Consider the following 18,331-nt stretch of genomic DNA (forward strand, 5'->3'; position numbering starts at 1 on the left):
CCTCCCTTTGCCCATTTTCGAACTATTCATTCCTCCCCATAAGACGAAAAGCAAATATGACACAAAAAATGTAGCAATTTGAAATAGACCTTATAATTAGGGATGTCCATTTTAGAATCCTTTACAAATATTCTGTAACATTTTCAATATAATTTTATTACAGTTTTTATAAATTCCTCCCCTGAAATCATGAAATTCCTCCCTAGGGGGGAATTCCTCCCCGGTTGGGAACCACTGATCTAAGGGCAGCTTGTGACATCACAGACAAGTCTTAGAAATTAGATTATGCGCCAACAATTGTTTTCTTTGTTAATACAAGTAAGATTGTAGAGCTATGAGCTCTTGGTAGTCCCACAGAAAGTGAACACCGCTGCCATAGAACTCATCAAATAGTATGGGAGATAAGACACAAAAAATACATTTTCGTTTATTTTTCTTCGACGGGTACTGCGTGCAATATCGAGATCTTAAAATGTATTTTTGCGTCGAAGGCCGCACGTCGTGTGCTAAAAGGCCGCATGTGGCCTTTAGGCCGCAGGTTCCCCACCCCTGCTGTAGACCAATCTGTGTTTTTAATCACAATCTATGTTTCAAACGTTTTTGGGCAGGTTTCTGACACTTACCAAACCTTCAAACCAGTTTCAGCTGAAACCAAAAACTTGAAACGGTCATGCCACTTTCTTACGGACGAAAAACACATCAACTGACAATTTTCTGAGTAATTTGTGTTCTGTTTGAACAAAAAAGTTTAGAATGGTTAAGCTTGCCAGGTGTACAGCGCGATTTCAATCGATTTTATCACAAACGACATATACAAAAAAAACATAATAAAACAAAGGTAAAAGACACAATAATTTTAAAGCACTTGATATTTTTGCACCGACGTTACACAATGATCAAAAGATAACAATTTGGCCTTGAAGTTGAATCAGTTCTTTTCACGAAGCCGTAATCTGTCGGCCAAGGTCATAAACACCGGACTTCCCGGTTCCACCAAAGCAGACGAAGGCGGGGATTTGATATCGCTCTCGGTTTCGGGGATTTTTACAGCGGTATCTCCCAAATTCTCCTTGTCAATAATAGCCAAGTCAATTTTCTCACGATTGGGTCTTGGTACAGGAGTTTGAAGCAGGCTTGAGCCCAAAGAGAAATTCAAAGCGAAGGATACGTCATCACTAGTGACGTCATGAGTTTTTGGGGGTTCCGCATCGCTGGGTGCGCGACTGGCGATGCTTACACTAGCCAGAACGGAAGCTAGGGTGTCTATATCCTCTGAACCTGTAAAAACGGTGCGGTAATACCAGACAGAAAAAGTGCTACATTTGAGAAGGACACAGTGTAAAGCATTTAAGTGATTGCACCAATTATAAATGGTTTAGGCTTGCCAAAAAATTAGTGTTTCTTATTAGTTTCAAGCAATGGACCATCAGTCTAATCACGTCCTGTGGAAATCTCCATGACTGTTTTAGTGGACGTACTGTACACCTCAACCCCTAAAAACATCTTAATGGACCGCTAGTTAAGAACCACTGCAACAAGTTATTGAAGAAATGCAAAAATGTGAAACTACTTAGTTTTACAGACCACTTAAGGCAAGATTTAACACACTGTAAAAATCGTCATAGTGGTCAAAAAACATAAAACTATTTTATAAAAATACATACAAAAGCATCGAGCCAATACACGATAAGCTGCAGACAGTGCACACTGTTTCGGCCTATAAGGTCTCATCAGTGCAGCTTACAGGTCCTTACAGATCGAAACAGTGTGCACTGTCTGTCGCTTAAAAATGCTAAAATTTAAGGTCGGAAAAATAATCTCGGTGAAATGTACGAATTAAATCATAACGTTTGCGAAATTTTCGTGCGGTGGAGTGGGTGGACGTTTCTCTAACCGACGTGATTTTGCCCTGTTTCGACTGACTACCGCGTGATGACGACACAAATATGACGTCATCATCACTGACGTCAATACCTCGCTTCGTTGGAGATTTCGGAGTTAAAACTTCTGCTTTGTCGTCAAGTATTTCGATCACTCCTTTTTTGGATGTGTCCTGTGTGGGTTGAATCTTTTCCATTTTCTCCAAGTTGGGGATTTTCTTTTTGCCATAGAAATCGGTCATTTTCTTTCCCTTAGTCTGCTCTGTATCTGGTGAAATTTCTTAGTACTTAGGGCTTAGTCAAAACTTTTCAATGATCCTTCGCATACAAAGGTTGTGTTTTACATTTAATTATAAATTATAAAACAATAATTATTCTCAACAGAATATTTCCAAAACCTTTCTTTTTGCTTGGTTTCTTTTTCTTTTCCTTCTGTTGTTTTTCTTTTTCCTGTAAGAATTCATTTGCCATGTCAGGAAAAACTTCCTTGAATCCACTTTGAGGTTCCAGGGCTGTGATTTCATCTACGTCACAATCACAAATTTCCCAAACCACCTCAAACATTGGTGTGCCCTCTTTCTTGCGTTCTTTAACAATCCTGAAAACAACGACATTGCTCTATAGCAGGGGTGAGCAAGCTTTATCACTGTGGGGCCAAATACAATTGCCAAGATTAGAGTTGCATACCAAAAATGCCAAGTAAAATTCACATTGTATTCTAGGCACATATCCTTCTTCATACTAAGTAACAATTCCTGTATTTGATTGGTTTTCAGTTTCAGTTAAATTTTTTGTTCATTTTTACTTTTAGTGATGTACCTCAGTGGCTTAGCCTGATGGCCTTGTTCATTCATAACATAAATCCAATTGGTCCAGATAGGCAACGCCTTTTCCACACCCCTTTCTTCTGACCAATCAAGTTTGTCCGAAACTAATTCTGCAATTCCTTTTAGATTGGGCCGTTTTCTTTGTAGTTTTTTGTTTGTGACAATTTTTCGTTACCGTAAAAACTCGTTTATGACATTTTGGTCAGGAAAAGACGGATCCTAAACAAAGGAGTTTATCAAACAACACACAAATTTTTGGGACTAGATGTAATCCATTTAACACTATCAAAGAATTGTTTTTTAAAGTTTAGCAGATATCACAACCAAGTTTGTTAAGCCATTATCAGTTATCCACAAGACTGTATGCAATACACTGATTTTTTACACTTAAGATACATAAAAAAGTGATGATAAAATGTGAAACACGACAGGTGGACCGATAAATTGTAAAACTCTTGTTGGTTTCACCTGTTTAGCTTTTTCCCAAATGGAAATTTCCAGATTTTTTTGTTTCCTTACAGTTTCCCCTGCATGCCACGAACATGTGCATTTTCTATTGTCAAGTTTGGATAACTTGCAATTGCTATAACAAACATCGCAACCACTTTTCAAGTGGTCTTTTTTTGAGCCTAAACACAAATTTACCCAATGTGGGCCAAGGTTTAAATTTTAGCCAGGATCAAAATCTTCGAAGGGTAGTTATGTAGACTCAGTCCCCAGCAGTACTTAAAGCTGATCCCAGTTGCAACTTTGACTTATTTGCTTGCTATATTTGGCAATCTGGGCAAATTGTAAGCAAAGTGACAGACTAATATATGTGATAACAAAGCTTTATCCGCATACAGCTATGTCAAACATTTTTTTCTTGTCCATAGTCAAATAAATGCAGCAGTTAGCATTTTTGTAGACCTTTTCTTTTAAGCGTACAAGTAAAATTAACCTAACGTTGTTTGACAAACTGAGCTGTACATAATCTATAAATGGCTGCAGCACAAAATGTATTTTAGGTGTCCAATAAGTCGGGTAGAATATGTAGATAAATGTTTTCATTTGCAAAGCTGTTGGAAAAGTCCCACAGTTTTCTTGGCAAAATCCAGGTTGGTAACCACTGATTTTAAGTCATAACGTTAGCTAAATTAAATAAATATGTAAAGATAACTACCTTTATGTTTACAAAATGAACAATGGGTTGGTTTCTTCTCTTCATTTATAACAGGTTTGACGTTTCTTACCAACTTCTTTAGCTGGTAAATAGGGTCAGAGTTTTGGTCAATCTTTAAAAAGTCCAACGCTTGAACCTAAAAACAAAAATTGCCTAATTAGTTGTCATAAACATGTCACAAATGCAACAAAACAGTGCCGATTTTCAGTCATAGTAAATACTCAGAATGAGGCAAAATAATGTTTTTTAAGGTCACCTTGCCGATTCCATGTACACCATCACAGTAATCACATCCCAATATTAATCCGAGGGCAACTAGGGACCTTCTGTTTAAAGTCAATTTTTCTTCAATGACATCCATATCATAATACTCAATTTCACCATGCTGTAAAACCAGTACATTTAGCATAAAAGTTTGGTAGGTAGTTTATATTAAAATTCAGCAATATAACAATGTTAGTTACAAAATCAGCCGAAACACACTATTAGTGTCAAAAGGCATGATGATTTTTTTTTTTCAATTTACTTGTTACAATATTTTTTAATCTGTCCATTAGCATGACAAGTCTATAAACTCAAATTAACAAACATATAACTGTTATATCGCAACCGGTAGCCAATTCAAATCGTCCTTACCCTTTTGTCAGTTGTAAAGTTTCGATAAACCTTTCTTGCTCCGTAGAGAAAAACATCACCATCGCTTGTTACGCAAGCATCAGCCATGCCTTCGTTATTGAGATAAGCACACATAGCTTCAGCTTCACCATCAGATTTTAGCCAAGGAATTCCTATTTGATCAAGCAACTGACAACACTAAAACAATAAAAGTGATATCAGTACCAATGTGTAGTTTTAGATTACTTGTGTTTTCTAACCATTTTTTCCCCATACTCAACCAACCATTCGAAAAACAATGTTCCTTATGTAATATGTGTGTTTCATTATGTACAAAAGTAAGCTTGTTTTTTAGTTTAACCTAGATACCAAAGAATGATAGTGAAGATGCACAAACACGTTCAAAGTTATTAATGTCTAAATTCCAACAAGAAAATGCTGCCTATATTGTGTTATTGGAGAAGATTTTTAAATTGACCAATAAAGACATGCTACTCGGTTACTAGATTTTGGAGTGAAAAAATACAGACCTCTTTAAACTTGGAATTTAATCGATTTCTGGATCCTCTTGAAAACGATCCACTTTCTTTTCCAAGCCTACAAAATCAGTGAAGTAAACATTATTAACCCAAAATAAATACTGCCGACACAGACCCAAAGCAAGTTTGGTGATTGTTAAGATCATTAGATTCATTCAGGCAAGGTTTACCTCTTGGCAATAGTGTCCCTCTTTAAATCTGGGGGCGTCCCATCAGTTACGAAAATCATTCTAACACCATGATCGAGCAGTACGCTAACTCGGTAAAACAGGTTTCTGAAAAAGCACAAATTAAGGTTTGCAAACGCATTGAAGATACAAAATGTCAAATGACGTCACAAAAGGCTGTTATCGTCATGAACGCGTCCCTATGGGCTATGTTACGATACAATTATAACGGTTATATGACGTCACTAATACAGTTACGTAAAATACACACTGGACCTAACAATTGAAAAGTGAAATAACTGCAATTGTTACTGTACCTTATGTATGGATTCTTTACTGCATTTTGCATGTGGCGAACAGACTCAGCTTCGCAAATCCAAGCCGCCAAATCGACAGCCAAGGTTTGGTCTCTCAGGTCGCTTAAAGACCTGGTGGCTTTTACATCTTGCAATATTTCCCAAAGACATTTTACGCCCATACTGCAGTAAATTTCGACTGTAAACAAAAACAAAACAAATTGTTTCGCTTTTGCAAGTTGCCGCTGAACGAAACACCGCTGTTGGTGGTAGAGAGCATTGGATTATTTTATTTCTATTTGGATACCAGATTACTGGTGGCTCTTGTCTGAATGTCAAGTTGAGTGTTGTACCACAATAATGAGTTTTCTTAAAACAAATTGTGTGAATTTGTGTATCAAGACATAATGTTGCACATTTTATGTTTTATTGTAAAGGCATTTCAATATTCGCGATCATGTAGGTGTATAGAACGGCGAGTTTTGTGGTTTCCTGTTATTAAAAAAGAAACCGCAAGGCGTTGAATTTCATTGCGCAAACGAAATATAATGCGCGTGCCAACAAAACTGGACATATTGCCAGTCAAAACAGTACGCTACGATTTCTATTTAGCTTTTCAAATTGCAGTCAAACTGTTGCCTGTGGCCCAACTTGTATCTTTACCTCATTTTGACAGAGTTGTTTTTACTGGCTGCCTTTTTCCATGCACGTAAGATACGCAAACGCTTACGTCACACGCACATATCAATTTAGCTACAGTGTCGTACGTTTATGGGTTGCTGAAAAACCCCAAGAGGCCTGTCACGTGACTTTTTGTGGTATGTGGATCACCCCTGTGAAGTCGTAAATCATTTGGGCTTCCAATATTGGAAAGTGAATAAAGCTGACAAGACAAAGTCGAAATCAGACGTTAGAACCACCTGGTACATTTTGTTGAACTTCTTGGATTTATTTTTGAAGTTATTTGTCACTTTCACTGTAGAGCGGGGAAAGTGAGTTAATAAGGATTTTAATCGATAAAGCTAAACTAGACAATTTTAATTCAGTAAACAACTGGAAATTGAAACAAGGTATAATAGAAAAACAAATCACCCAAAACAGACTTGCAGTCCTTACTATATTGTCATTGGCAGGTTTCAATTAGAAGACCAGGGCCGCTACGGGTATGTGCATATCGTCACTTTGATTGACAGGTGTGACTGCAGACCCAACCACGCATAAGTATGTGATAATGATATTTGTTACGCACGTTTCCAGTCTGCTACAGACCGTTGGGAGCAACAGATAAGATGGGCGTTGTGTCTGGAGTTGTTCAGTTAACCTAAACTAACGCTAAAAACTGATGTTGTATGATGGTAGACAGTGCATAGGTCAAATAGCTGTAACATGTGACCGTTTATAGAAGCTTGTACTGTGTTTAGAAAAAAAGTACCAATATAAGTAATGTAAGGCCAGACTAGAAGACTTTAGCAAGAATTTAAACAAGCTGTTTTAATGCACATTGATTCCAGACTTATTTAAGCTTGAAAAGTGTCCAGAAATAGCAAAAACATTTTTGTATTAACAAAACAACGGGGCTTCTAAATCCGAATCAGTTAAAAAAGATATGTTTTGGTGGACATCATCGGCCGCCCTTATTCAAATAGAAAATAAAATACAGATATCAGACCTGTAAAAACGCCAAAACTTACCTTGTTATATTGTAAGTCAAAAGAGATGTTTTAAAGTGGTTTATACCTTAGTTGATTTGTTTCGTAGGAAGGTTAGAGAATGCTTGTGAAGGGAAACTGAACTTAAAACTACCAAAACTGAAAGACTGGTCGCTGATCATAAACCACTTGAAATATGTCAAACGGAACTCACGTGTGGGAAAAATACCGGGATGTGGACGAAGATGCAATTCTGTCAAATTTAACTGAAGCTGAACTTGCTCAACTTGAGGTGAGGGACATTAAAAAAAGTTTTTTATGTAGGCCTATCAAGCATACTATGCAGTAAACCTTCTGGTCTTCGGTACTTTGATTAAAACAAGATCCAGCTGTTTTATAGCTTACAACATGGCGTAGGGAAAAACCTTGGAGTTTAATGTCATAGAATAACTGCATTTTATGCACAGTCGTTCAAATTTGTTCCAGGGAGAAATTGACAGAGAAGTATTGAACAAAATTCCTGAAGAAGTCCCAGAGACGAGCACTTATAATTTTTCTTCCACCGAATCCTCTTGCTCCGAGGAAGAAGACGATGAAGAGGAATCGGATTCGGAATCTTCTGACGAAGAAGAACTAAGACAGGTAGAAGATTTTACTTTCAGCTGTAACTGAATATATGTAACTACAATCGTTTGTGTGGGGCATTGTTGTTTAGGATATTTTTTTTGTACTAAGACAGCTGCAGTTGTAAATAAATTGGGTTTTGAATAGTGATGTACTGAATCGGCGAAATTTTGATTCGGCCGAATTTATTCAGCAAAACCGCCGAACCGAATCATTTATGACGCCACGCAAAGTCGTACCCTACGCGTTTGACATGAAAACATAAGTTGATCTACCAGGCATTAAGTGCAGAATGGTTGTGTATCGTCCTTATTTTAGTTCAGTGAGGTTTAACATTGATTGTCAACCCGACAATGAATTACTGATTTTTTTCTGCAGTGGGAAAAGCGACAATGTGTTAAAAAATATAATGATTAACGCGATTTTCGTTGAAACTAAGCAGAAAAGACACGTTTAACGTTTTCATGAGTGTTCGTAAAAGATTCGGTTTCGGCCGAATCGCAACAAATTATTCGGCCGAAACCGAATCTTTGCAAAAGTGGCCGATTCGGCCGAATAATTTCGGCAAACCGAATATTCGGTACATCTCTAGTTTTGAACTTGAATTTTCAGTTCTTAGTGCTTTGTATATTCAGCTACCAACTCCACATTTCCTAAAATTGTGACCCCTTTTGCTACACAACACATTGTCTACAAGTTTTCCACTGAAACATACAAAAAGACGAGATTACAACCTGTCGAGCAGTATAGGCGCGCTGGTTAACGACTCCGCCTAGATTGCGCTTTAATGTTGTACACAAACTTTGAAATTTTAGAGTTTTAAAGAAACAGGAGTTTATCGGATTTGTTTGTAGATTGCTGAAAGACAACGGCGACGTTCTTCCCATGGAATGGAAAACTACAGACAGAGGCGACCTTCAAATGACTACCAGAAGAGAAGAGGTTTGTATGGTTGTTACAAGTAACTGTATGACCCGTTTATGCTTCGGTCTGCTGGCACATTCGTAGCACGAAAGCAAATCTATTCCGCACAAATACTTGCACACCTAATGTTGCTTACACTGTACTGGTGGGTGACCACATACTGGTGGGTGACCATAATAATACTGATGGGTGACCACATTTGTTGTTGCTCACGGTAGTTCGCAGACCGCAGTGTACTCAGGGTTTGTTTTGTGCATGCACATCGCATGAAAATCTATGCTGTGCATAATCTGGCATGTGATCACAGCGCGTACATCCAATGATGTTCAGGGTGATTCTTGGTGCAGTCAAGGTGCTTATGTGTATGCCAGACACATGGAAATCTATGCTTCACATGAACAAAAGTTTTCACACAGCGACTATCTAAGGCAGTGGTCGTCAACCTATGGGTCGCGACCCCAAGTGGGGTCGCCTAAACTTTTTCTGGGGTCGCAATAAGTCGCTTTAATTTATTGCATTTTAAAATTGATTACAGAAAATAAAACTAATATTATGTTCTTTTAGATCGCAACTTTTGGTCTTGTTTTGTGGTACAGCTTGCTACCTTATGTTGCAATTAAATCGTGGTAGTGAAAAACACAAAATGCCTTTATCGCGTAACAATGGGTTTGGACAACGTGTATTATGACTCAACACTATAAGTTTGTAATATTTAAGGTGACACCAGAACGAGTGAATAGTTATTTATGTAACGTACCCAACTATGTCAAATTTTTCTAATCCCGCTTTCAACCACGTGGCTGTGTGAAGCAGGATTTACTGCCACGAGTGTATTAGAAACGAAACATTGTAATCGATTGGAAGTGGAGCATGACATGCGGTTAAGCTTGTGCAAAGTCAAGCCGCGGCTTCAAAAACTTGTGTATACCATCTCACTAACAGTGCAAACTAAATGTTGAACAATTTGACAAATTTGTGTTCCTAAAATTGGGTTTATGTCTTAAATGAAACGGCTTAAAAACTTTTTTCGCAATACTTTTGTACAGCCATTTTTTCGGAATACTTTTGTATCGCCATATTTCTTTGTAATTATGTATAGTTTGTGCACTTGTTTCAGCATTACTTAAAACATTTTTCTCAGTGTTGATAAAAATGGGGTCGCATGCAAATTCTGATTTCATTTTCCCTTAAATTGGGGTCGCCTATAAAAAAGGTTGAAGACCACTGATCTAAGGTGTCTTTGGTGTACTCAGGGAGCTGATGTATGTTCAGCAACATGAAGCTGCGCATAAACATCACTGTTCGTGTACATTGGTTTTGTTAACATGCACATCAAGAGAGTACATTTTTGCTGTATACAATCCTAGCCGCACTTTAATCTAAGATTTCAGAAATAATTTGATAGTAGCATATTTATGTTCTGTCGTCAGGTAAAAGTCCTCATCACTCGTTCAAAGTTCCTCCTCTGCGAAAGACGAGTCCGAATAGAAGCAAGTTGAGAAAGCAGGCGAGTGAGGAGGGAGGAGAGATGAAGAAGGAACTTCTCCAGGCGGTCCGACAAAGAACAAAGTAAAATTTGTTTCGTTGTTTTTTATCCTGAGCAGCGCCATAAACGCGTTATGCTCACAATGAGTCCGCCGCCGAGCTGTTTTTTTGCAAGTCCATTGAATCACTTTATATTTGATTGTTTTGGATTTTTGTATCGACTAATAGCAGCGACTAATCCAGTTCAACCCACCACCTGCCACTGAGTTGGTGCCGCTCAAGTTTTGTGCTCCGGGAAACACAAGTGGTCGAGACGGGAAAGCCCATAACCTTGTGAACATAGGCGGTTTTGTTTCAACCGAGGGGAACCTGACTTGCTTTTAGGATACGCTTTTAAATACGGTTCGGTCTATAACTCTTGTTGTAAATATTGCTAAACTGCCTGTTAAAAGCGAAATGGTTGTTTTGCCATACGTTCGTGTAACAACTCGTGCATTGTGGTAAGATTTGCGGCTTGTACTTTCGGGTTCGGACTGGGTTGAGGGTCCCAAAATCTACATTAAGTATCTTCATTTGCGACCTCTTAACTTTTAAATAACTGAAACTTGTTCCTTTAGACGCAGAACGAGTAGAGCGAACAGCAGCGGAATAAATCGTCGATACACGAGAAAGAACAGTTCGGCGATGTTTAAACGGAGAAACGCGAGAATCGCTAAAGAAAATCGAAAAGATCCAGACGTTAATTCAAACTGCATCACGCAAGAAATGTTGACCCTTAGACCGAGGCTGAAAAAGGTGAGTTGTTGCGTTTGCATGGGAGTTACTACAACTGTGTTAGAATCGTGTATTTGTTACAATCTATCACCTAAAAAAATTAGCGAAATTATGTAGTACGCACGTAGTTTATTTTTAGCTAAAATTTAACTGTTAGTTATCACTTTGTAGTCACAACGGTAGTCTTAAAACTTTGTTAGTTAGAAAACTAATACAGAACATTTTTTTTGCTTGTATTTTTGAATTTTTTGCTTGTAAATTTTACGATTCCTTTTAGATTTAGAGCAAACCGAATGGAAATGTACTTTGTAAACACTTTTATAATCTACGTTGACAGTCATTCGCCAACTGTTGTGTTTATGTCGCATCAACAGGTGGCAACACGGGAACCGAAACTCAATGACGTCCTGCACGGCGTCTGCCTCAAACACGTCACGTCGGGCGCCAAACTCAGAGAAGAAACCCAGGAACAACAACCACAACTACAACAGGAACAACAACAACAACAACAGGACAGCGATGACAGCAACAGCAACACGCACAGTTGCGCCGGTTCCGATTCCGAATACAGCGCCGAACCGGTTCCTGACGACGCGGTCGCAAAAGCAAACGACGACCTGCACAGACAGCTGAAGAGCGCCAAGCACTATCCCGGCGGGGATGACGTCATGACTGTGACGTCATCGACCACGGCGGGCAGCACGAGCGCCGAGTCGTCCTATGACGTCATTGGCGAGTTGTCGATTAATCCAAACAGCGTCGAGGAGATGATGTTGAGAATTTGGGAAAACGACCCGTATCTGACTGAGGTTAGTTTTGCCAAATCGGTTTTCGAAATCGTTTTGATAGCCCTCGGTGGCGGTGGCGGCCGTGTGACGCACTGAGACAGCTGTTGCCATCGTAAATAGATTGCGCGCAACGTCGGGTTTGGCATGTACGCACCAACGCGGCATAGATTCAACCAACGCTGGTGAATTTCCTTAATATCAGCAGGTTATAATGCAGACAATCCCTGCTATTGGAAATTGCGACATTCAAAGACTTCAAGGCTTGAAATTAACTCATCGGTATTTACGATAATGGTATAGCAAATAATTGACGTCAACCAGTGGCCAAGTCCGACACCGACCTTTTGGTGCAGTGGAAATGAAATTAAAAACACTGACCTCCAAATGAATTCCGGACGCCAAATAATAATGTCGCGACATTTGTGATTTGCCTTACAAAGCCTAAAGGTTCAAAAGCATGTAGGACGTGGCATTTAAAAGTAAATTACGATCGTTAATTAACTATAGGAGAATGGATTGTTGCGTATTATGTTCTAAGTCACCTAATTTTAAACGCATTTTTTTCCACCAAAACAGTGACAACATATAGGACAGAACCCCAGATCAAATATCTTTTCAATATAATGAGCCTATAAACACCGTGTCTTCCAACGAAACTACATAAAATACCATTATCAGTTTTGGCACTTGTTGACCAGTTCAGCTTGACAGTGTACTAAAATCAATACACACAGTTTAAAACAACAACTGCGTATATTTACCCTAACTTGCACCATTCAGCTGTTTCTGTGTAGGACCAAACCCAATTAACCTATTCAAGGATCAAACATGACGTTGATCATGGTCCGTTTATATTGTAAATATACTGGGTAGGCTCCAACTAAAAGATCCCGTCCCTCGGGAATGCTTTATTGAAGTATGTCATCAATGGCGCCAATTAGGAACACATACACACCGGAGGCGACGCCAAAGCGCCACTTACTTATACACAGAAAAGCCACTCACAGAGATTCGATTTCAAGTAAAAAGCGGGCAAAAACTTTCTGTTTTCGCCTCTTAAATCATTAAAAGCGCCACACTCACATATCAAAAACACCACTAACAGAGTAGAGATTATTAAATAAGCCTCTCAAATGCTTTCAAGTCGAGCGCAAAATAACACTCACTGAGTTAGTCTTTAAAATGCGCCACTCACACAAAGCAAGAAACGTCACTCAATAAAGGCCATCCTTAAAACTCAAACAACGCATAAGGCACAATTTAGGCACACGCAGTAGAGGCGCCACTCATTTCCATAAAGCGCCACTCATTCTTATAATAGCGCCACTCACTCGTATACAAGCGCCACTTATATATACTGCATTTAATTGAGTTTAACAAAAATAAGCCACTCAAGCAACTAACTCAACCTTTATCACTGGTAATTCCATCACAGGTCAATTTAAACAACATCCAGAACGTTCCCATGGAAGCTTTTGAAGATCTCGCAAACGCAATGGAAGAAAATACTCAAGTGAAGACATTACTCCTGGCCAACACTGGACTGACTGACAAAGCCGCTCGAGCACTCGCTTCGATGCTCAAGAGAAATAAGACCTTGGAAAAACTGAATGTAGAATCCAACTTCATCACAGGTAAGATTGTACCATAGAGTCTCTCGACAGGAGTCTTTCCGGGACTCGGGTTCCACCAACTGAGCTACATATGCTCAGTGGTACGCCTGTCAAAATTTGAATCGCAGCCACTATTGCCTGCCTTGTATGCTGCACATGCCAGCTTTGTATTAGAGAATCGCCAGTTTGACAATTGATCAGCCAAGATAAACATAATCATACTGGGATCGGCCCTAAAGCGTCAATGCAGACCAGCGATCACGGCATACTCAACCATAAAACAAAATAAACATCAACCATGCTAATCTAAAACTTCAATTTTTACTGTTTGATAAACGATTTGCTGATCAACTTGCTTTACTGAAATAGGAGACGGTGCATTGCGGCTTGTGGCTGCACTTCGGCGCAACACTTGCCTCAAGGAACTGCGCATCGACAACCAGAGGCATATATTCGGGGCAAACGTTGAACACGAGTTTGGCAAAATCCTGCGGGACAACCAGTAAGTTCTTCGCAACCAATTTGGAAAAAAAACTTGTGTTGCTAGTAGAACCATAAAGTTAACAACGGCTTGTTCGTAAGTGCAGCATTGCATGAAAATAACATTTAAAGTGTAACTAGTTTTAAACATTTAAATAACTAGTTTTTAAAATTTAAAGTGTAACTAGTTTAAACGTTCAAATTTGTTTTTAAATGTTTTGACAAAAACAGGCCAAAATACAGTAGGCACATACAGCTTTTGCTTATTTGTGAAAAAACAGTCACATTTAAGCTTAATAAAACATGGATTCTTACGTGTCTGTAAATTATTGTTCACTTACCACAAACTATTTCCTGCTTTTCAGTTCAGTTCTGCGTTTTGGATACCAGTTTGCAAACCCAGGCTTGCGCATGACTGCTTCAAACTCTCTCACCAGAAATATGGATCAAGTAAGAAAAAAGAGAGTGGCAGAACAACGGATGAGAGCACAGGCAGGAAACGTTAGTTGATAATAGTCGTAGAAATGTGGCAAATGTTTTAACTGTGTCTGCACTGAATGTGCAATCATGTAAACTTGAACGGTTTCAACATGTATTATATTTTTGGTCACATATTATTAAGTTCTGTTTTTTTTTGCAGCCGCATAATATCTAATCATTTAGTTCTTAAAGTTGAAAACAGTTAAATTTATTTCGTTGCAAGTAGTTTTTGTTATTTTGGCGCCTTATTGCGTTTCGCAGATATTTTTTTCCTGCTAAATATTTGACCCTGTTTTTGGAGTTACAATTTCTTTTAATCGATAAATATATTTGACTTAACTCAAATTTCTTCCACTCAACGAAACAAACTCAACTTAAGTACCTTCCCTGAAAAACAATCTCATCTCAATCAAAGATCATGAGCTCGATTGGATAAACTCAGTTCAATTTCTTCTACTCAACGAAACAAACTGAACTTAACTTAATTGCTTAAAGAACCAATCCAAACTTAACGCACTTTATTGAACTTGAATATATAAACTTCACTCTTTTTCTTCCACTCAACGAAACAAACCGAACTTAACTTTATTACTCAAATAACCAATCACAACTCAACACACTCTTGAACTCGATTAGATAAACTTAAACCAATTTCTTCCACTCAACAAAACACTCAACTTAACTTTTTCAACTTAAAGAACCAATCACAACTGAACACAATAGCTTAAACTCGATTAGATAAATTCAATTTCTTTCCCTTAACGAATGGGTTCCCAACCTTTTTACGATCTCGTACCACTTGGACGCTCTGTACTGCCACGCGTACCACTTCTTGCAGAACAACTAATTTGATCGAATCATATTTTATTCAGAAGAATAATATTGGCCTATTAAAATAACACTAAAGCACCACAACTAAATTGAATGAGATTTTTGTTTACTGTCCACCTATTGGTCGATGCGCGGTGTAAATTTGCTAACAGCGCATCGAAAGTCATTTCCGGGCGCACCTAGGTTTTGTGGAAAAAAAACGGAAGCTACTCGCGTACCACCTGAAAAACCTCCGCGTACCACTAGTGGTACGCGTACCACAGGTTGGGAACCCCTGCCTTAACGAAACAACCTCAACTCTATTTTTTCACTCAACGAAACAAACTCAACTCAACTCATTTTGCAGGTAGCTCGTCCGATTAACTTTAACTTTTAAAGAATTTTTAGAACCGGTTTTCAAAGAACCGGTCCTGAACACAATTTCTTGAACTAGATTTCATAAGCTTCATTCAATTTTTTCACTCAACGAAATAAACTCAACTCATTTTGCAGGCAGCTCGTCCGACTTTACGCCGTCAAACCAGCAGCGAATGGTATCGCAAAGAAAAGGCTGAAGAAAAAAACAAGATCCAGAAAACAATGAACGACAATGGAATTGTTCTTGACACGGCTGGTGCTGTAAAAGACAAAGACGTGCAGGTTGGTGTAACTTTTCCTGATAAAATACACAAAAACTTACACAAAAACGTAAGTTAAAGAAAATGAAAGAAACTTACTTGGGAACATAATTACAATTGCAACAGCATCGAGCAAATAAATGATAAGCTGCAGACAGTGCACACTGTTACGACCTGTAAGGTCTCTCATAATTGCCAGTGATGTAACAAAAACATTTTAATTTCATCATCAAAATATAACCAGTTATCGGACTTGACTGCCCAAATCTTGTTTCCAAACCTGCTTTAGCCACGAAATCAGGTTTCATATAAATGTATGTTACTTTACTTTGCCAAGATGAAATGTAAATTTTTGATCAAAGGTGGACCGGAACAAGGAATATATTTTTTTTCTTATTTTAGAAACTTCTTGAAAAGATGAACAAATCTGACTTGGAGATTCTTCAAAATTGGTTTACAGGTCAGATGTACGGGATGACTGGAGATCAAGCGGAAGCTCAAAAAGAGATACTACATAGGGTATGATATAATTTTTTACGCATTGTCGTGTAAGCCAAAAGGTCGAGTCAACAATATGAAGTAGTATCCGCACCTTGTAGCTTAAAAAGTGCAAAACGACTTAAAAAAATACTACCTTTTGGTTTTAAAAGCCCAAGGTCTAAATTTGACTGCTAGCTTTACTCATGCTTTGTAAACAACTGGTAAAGATTTATACAAATCTAACTGAAACATACGTTTCTAGCAAAAGGCCAACTTTAAACCAAAATCGTCAGCTTCTCCGAAATCCAGCAAAGCACCCAGGAAGAACAAACCAGTCGATCTACGCACACAACTGATGGATTCTATTCGAAGTCAGACGCCACTATCAGGGCTGAAAAAGGTAAAGCGATAACAGAACTTCAGCAAAATAATAAACCTTGCTTATACCGAACCCGTTTGGGCAAACAAAAATTGTCCGGATTAGGCGAAGATCCCGATTAACCGAATCTGATTTAATCCTGGTTTACTGTATTTACTATAACAAGCTCTTGGGAATGCATTGTTTTGATAGCCGGTTTTCCCTAGGAATAAAAATCCAGCGGTATATATTAACCTGCACGAAAAACGTCCATCAGTTTGTCCAGTGGTCCTTAACCTGCGGGTAATTACTCCAAAAGGGTAACTTGACATTTTGGGGGACGGTTATTACATAATCATTCAACAGCTTCGTGACGTCATAGTGTGTGATTTTATTTTTGATCAATTAAATATTTATCTGATCAATTAATGGGCAATTAGGTAACTGAAAATGTCCACTGAAAGAGACTGGGATCAAGTCAGACCAAGAAGTACAGATTAATTTGTAAATCAAAACCTTTTTAGACCAACTACAGCGACTACTCGGCCACCGAGTCGGAATCGGAGGCGGATACAAGCAACTTTAACCGAGCCAGTAAAGAGACGCTGAGCCCCCCGCCTCTCCGGAAAGAAACCAATTCACCCCTTGCGCGGGACATCCCTACACCAACCCCCCTGGACCCCCGGAACGCCGAACCCCCTACCCCATCACCGGTTGAGTCGACCCTGAACGCGAGCGCTGAAAGTGAGAAGTCAGCGTCCACGGAGAGTGATGATGTAATTGAGTGGAATGAAGAGGAAGAGTACGACCCTGATGAGTACGAGGTTGTTGAGATCGAAGTGAGCGACGATTCATCCGAGGAGGAGGAGAGTGGGAGCGACGAAGAGAGGAGTGGGAGCAACGAGGAGGAGATGAGCAGGCAAGAGGCGAAGAGGGACGCAGTAAAGGCGCTCGGACGGTTGAAAATTGCCGATCCCGTGCAAAGTGCGCCACCACGTGTACCATCGGACACTGGACCTCTAAAATCCGATCTTCTTTCCCCGTTTGAGTCCTCCTCTAGCTCTCAGTCATCAGTCAGTCCGTCTACACCCCGGCCGATAAGGGATGATGAATCTTGGATTTCGGGAAGACCGTTTTACAAACTCGGAGCCAAATAAACTATTTGGGAAGTATTTCATTGTGTTGTAAATACTCGTTGCTCCATTATGTCAGTTCGTCGTTTGTAAAAGCGCTTTTGTATAAATTTTCGCATAAGCTCAATCAAAAATACAAGGTTGTTGCTGACCGCCAAGCACTCCATAAAGTCAGGTTATCTGGAATATTCCATATCTTTTATGAACTATATTTTGTTTGGGGGAACAGTGCCTTTGCAGAAAAGTTAAAAATCCAAAAATTAGGTCTATACTAAAGACTCAACACCCAAAACAGGCCAGTAGAAAACAGTGGATGCAAAAAACTTCATAATACAACATTTTTACACGTTAAAGTTACTAAGAATTTTACGTTTCTCGTGATGAGTCTTGACAATTGCCAGTTTCTAAGTTAGGATGAACACAAGTTCAATATTGGGATCAACCCTAAATGCGTCTATGCAGCTCAGCAATTACTGCAGACAGTGCACAATGTTTCGACCTGATGGGTTTGCGATAGATTAAGTTTGTGACAAAAAGGCTTCTTGCGAAAATTCAGCGCTGGAGTGGATGGTTTAAGAAGTTATGTTTCACACATAAGCTAACGGTTAA

General features: G+C 38.9%; 2 protein-coding genes across 3 annotated transcripts; one reads left to right on the forward strand and one right to left on the reverse strand.

The window, feature by feature from the left end:
• Window positions 1–411: 411 nt before the first annotated feature.
• On the reverse strand, window positions 412–14,229 carry LOC145238800 (flap endonuclease GEN homolog 1-like). Its single transcript, XM_080102069.1, is given in 12 exon segments — window positions 412–1,278; window positions 1,975–2,148; window positions 2,279–2,478; window positions 2,700–2,926; window positions 3,176–3,336; window positions 3,870–4,005; window positions 4,126–4,254; window positions 4,506–4,682; window positions 5,015–5,081; window positions 5,194–5,298; window positions 5,508–5,685; window positions 14,165–14,229. Coding segments are annotated over 11 exon segments (1,887 nt in total). The 5' UTR covers window positions 5,669–5,685; window positions 14,165–14,229; the 3' UTR covers window positions 412–928.
• LOC145238799 (uncharacterized) lies at window positions 7,236–17,886 on the forward strand. Of its 2 annotated transcripts, none has more exons than XM_080102067.1 (13): window positions 7,236–7,427; window positions 7,622–7,777; window positions 8,614–8,701; window positions 10,114–10,252; window positions 10,786–10,963; window positions 11,317–11,751; window positions 13,166–13,364; window positions 13,713–13,845; window positions 14,189–14,324; window positions 15,627–15,773; window positions 16,154–16,270; window positions 16,494–16,631; window positions 17,114–17,886. In XM_080102067.1, the coding sequence occupies exons 1-13, from the start codon at window positions 7,332–7,334 to the stop codon at window positions 17,744–17,746; spliced, it is 2,595 nt and encodes an 864-aa protein (XP_079958193.1). In that variant the 5' UTR covers window positions 7,236–7,331; the 3' UTR covers window positions 17,747–17,886. The 2 variants fall into 2 exon arrangements, with proteins under 2 accessions (XP_079958193.1, XP_079958194.1); XM_080102068.1 differs by having other exon boundaries at window positions 14,189–14,315.
• The last annotated feature ends 445 nt before the right edge of the window (window positions 17,887–18,331 follow it).

Source organism: Phallusia mammillata, chromosome 7 (assembly GCF_965637545.1).
Source record: "Phallusia mammillata chromosome 7, kaPhaMamm4.hap1.1, whole genome shotgun sequence".
Lineage (NCBI taxonomy): Eukaryota > Metazoa > Chordata > Ascidiacea > Phlebobranchia > Ascidiidae > Phallusia > Phallusia mammillata.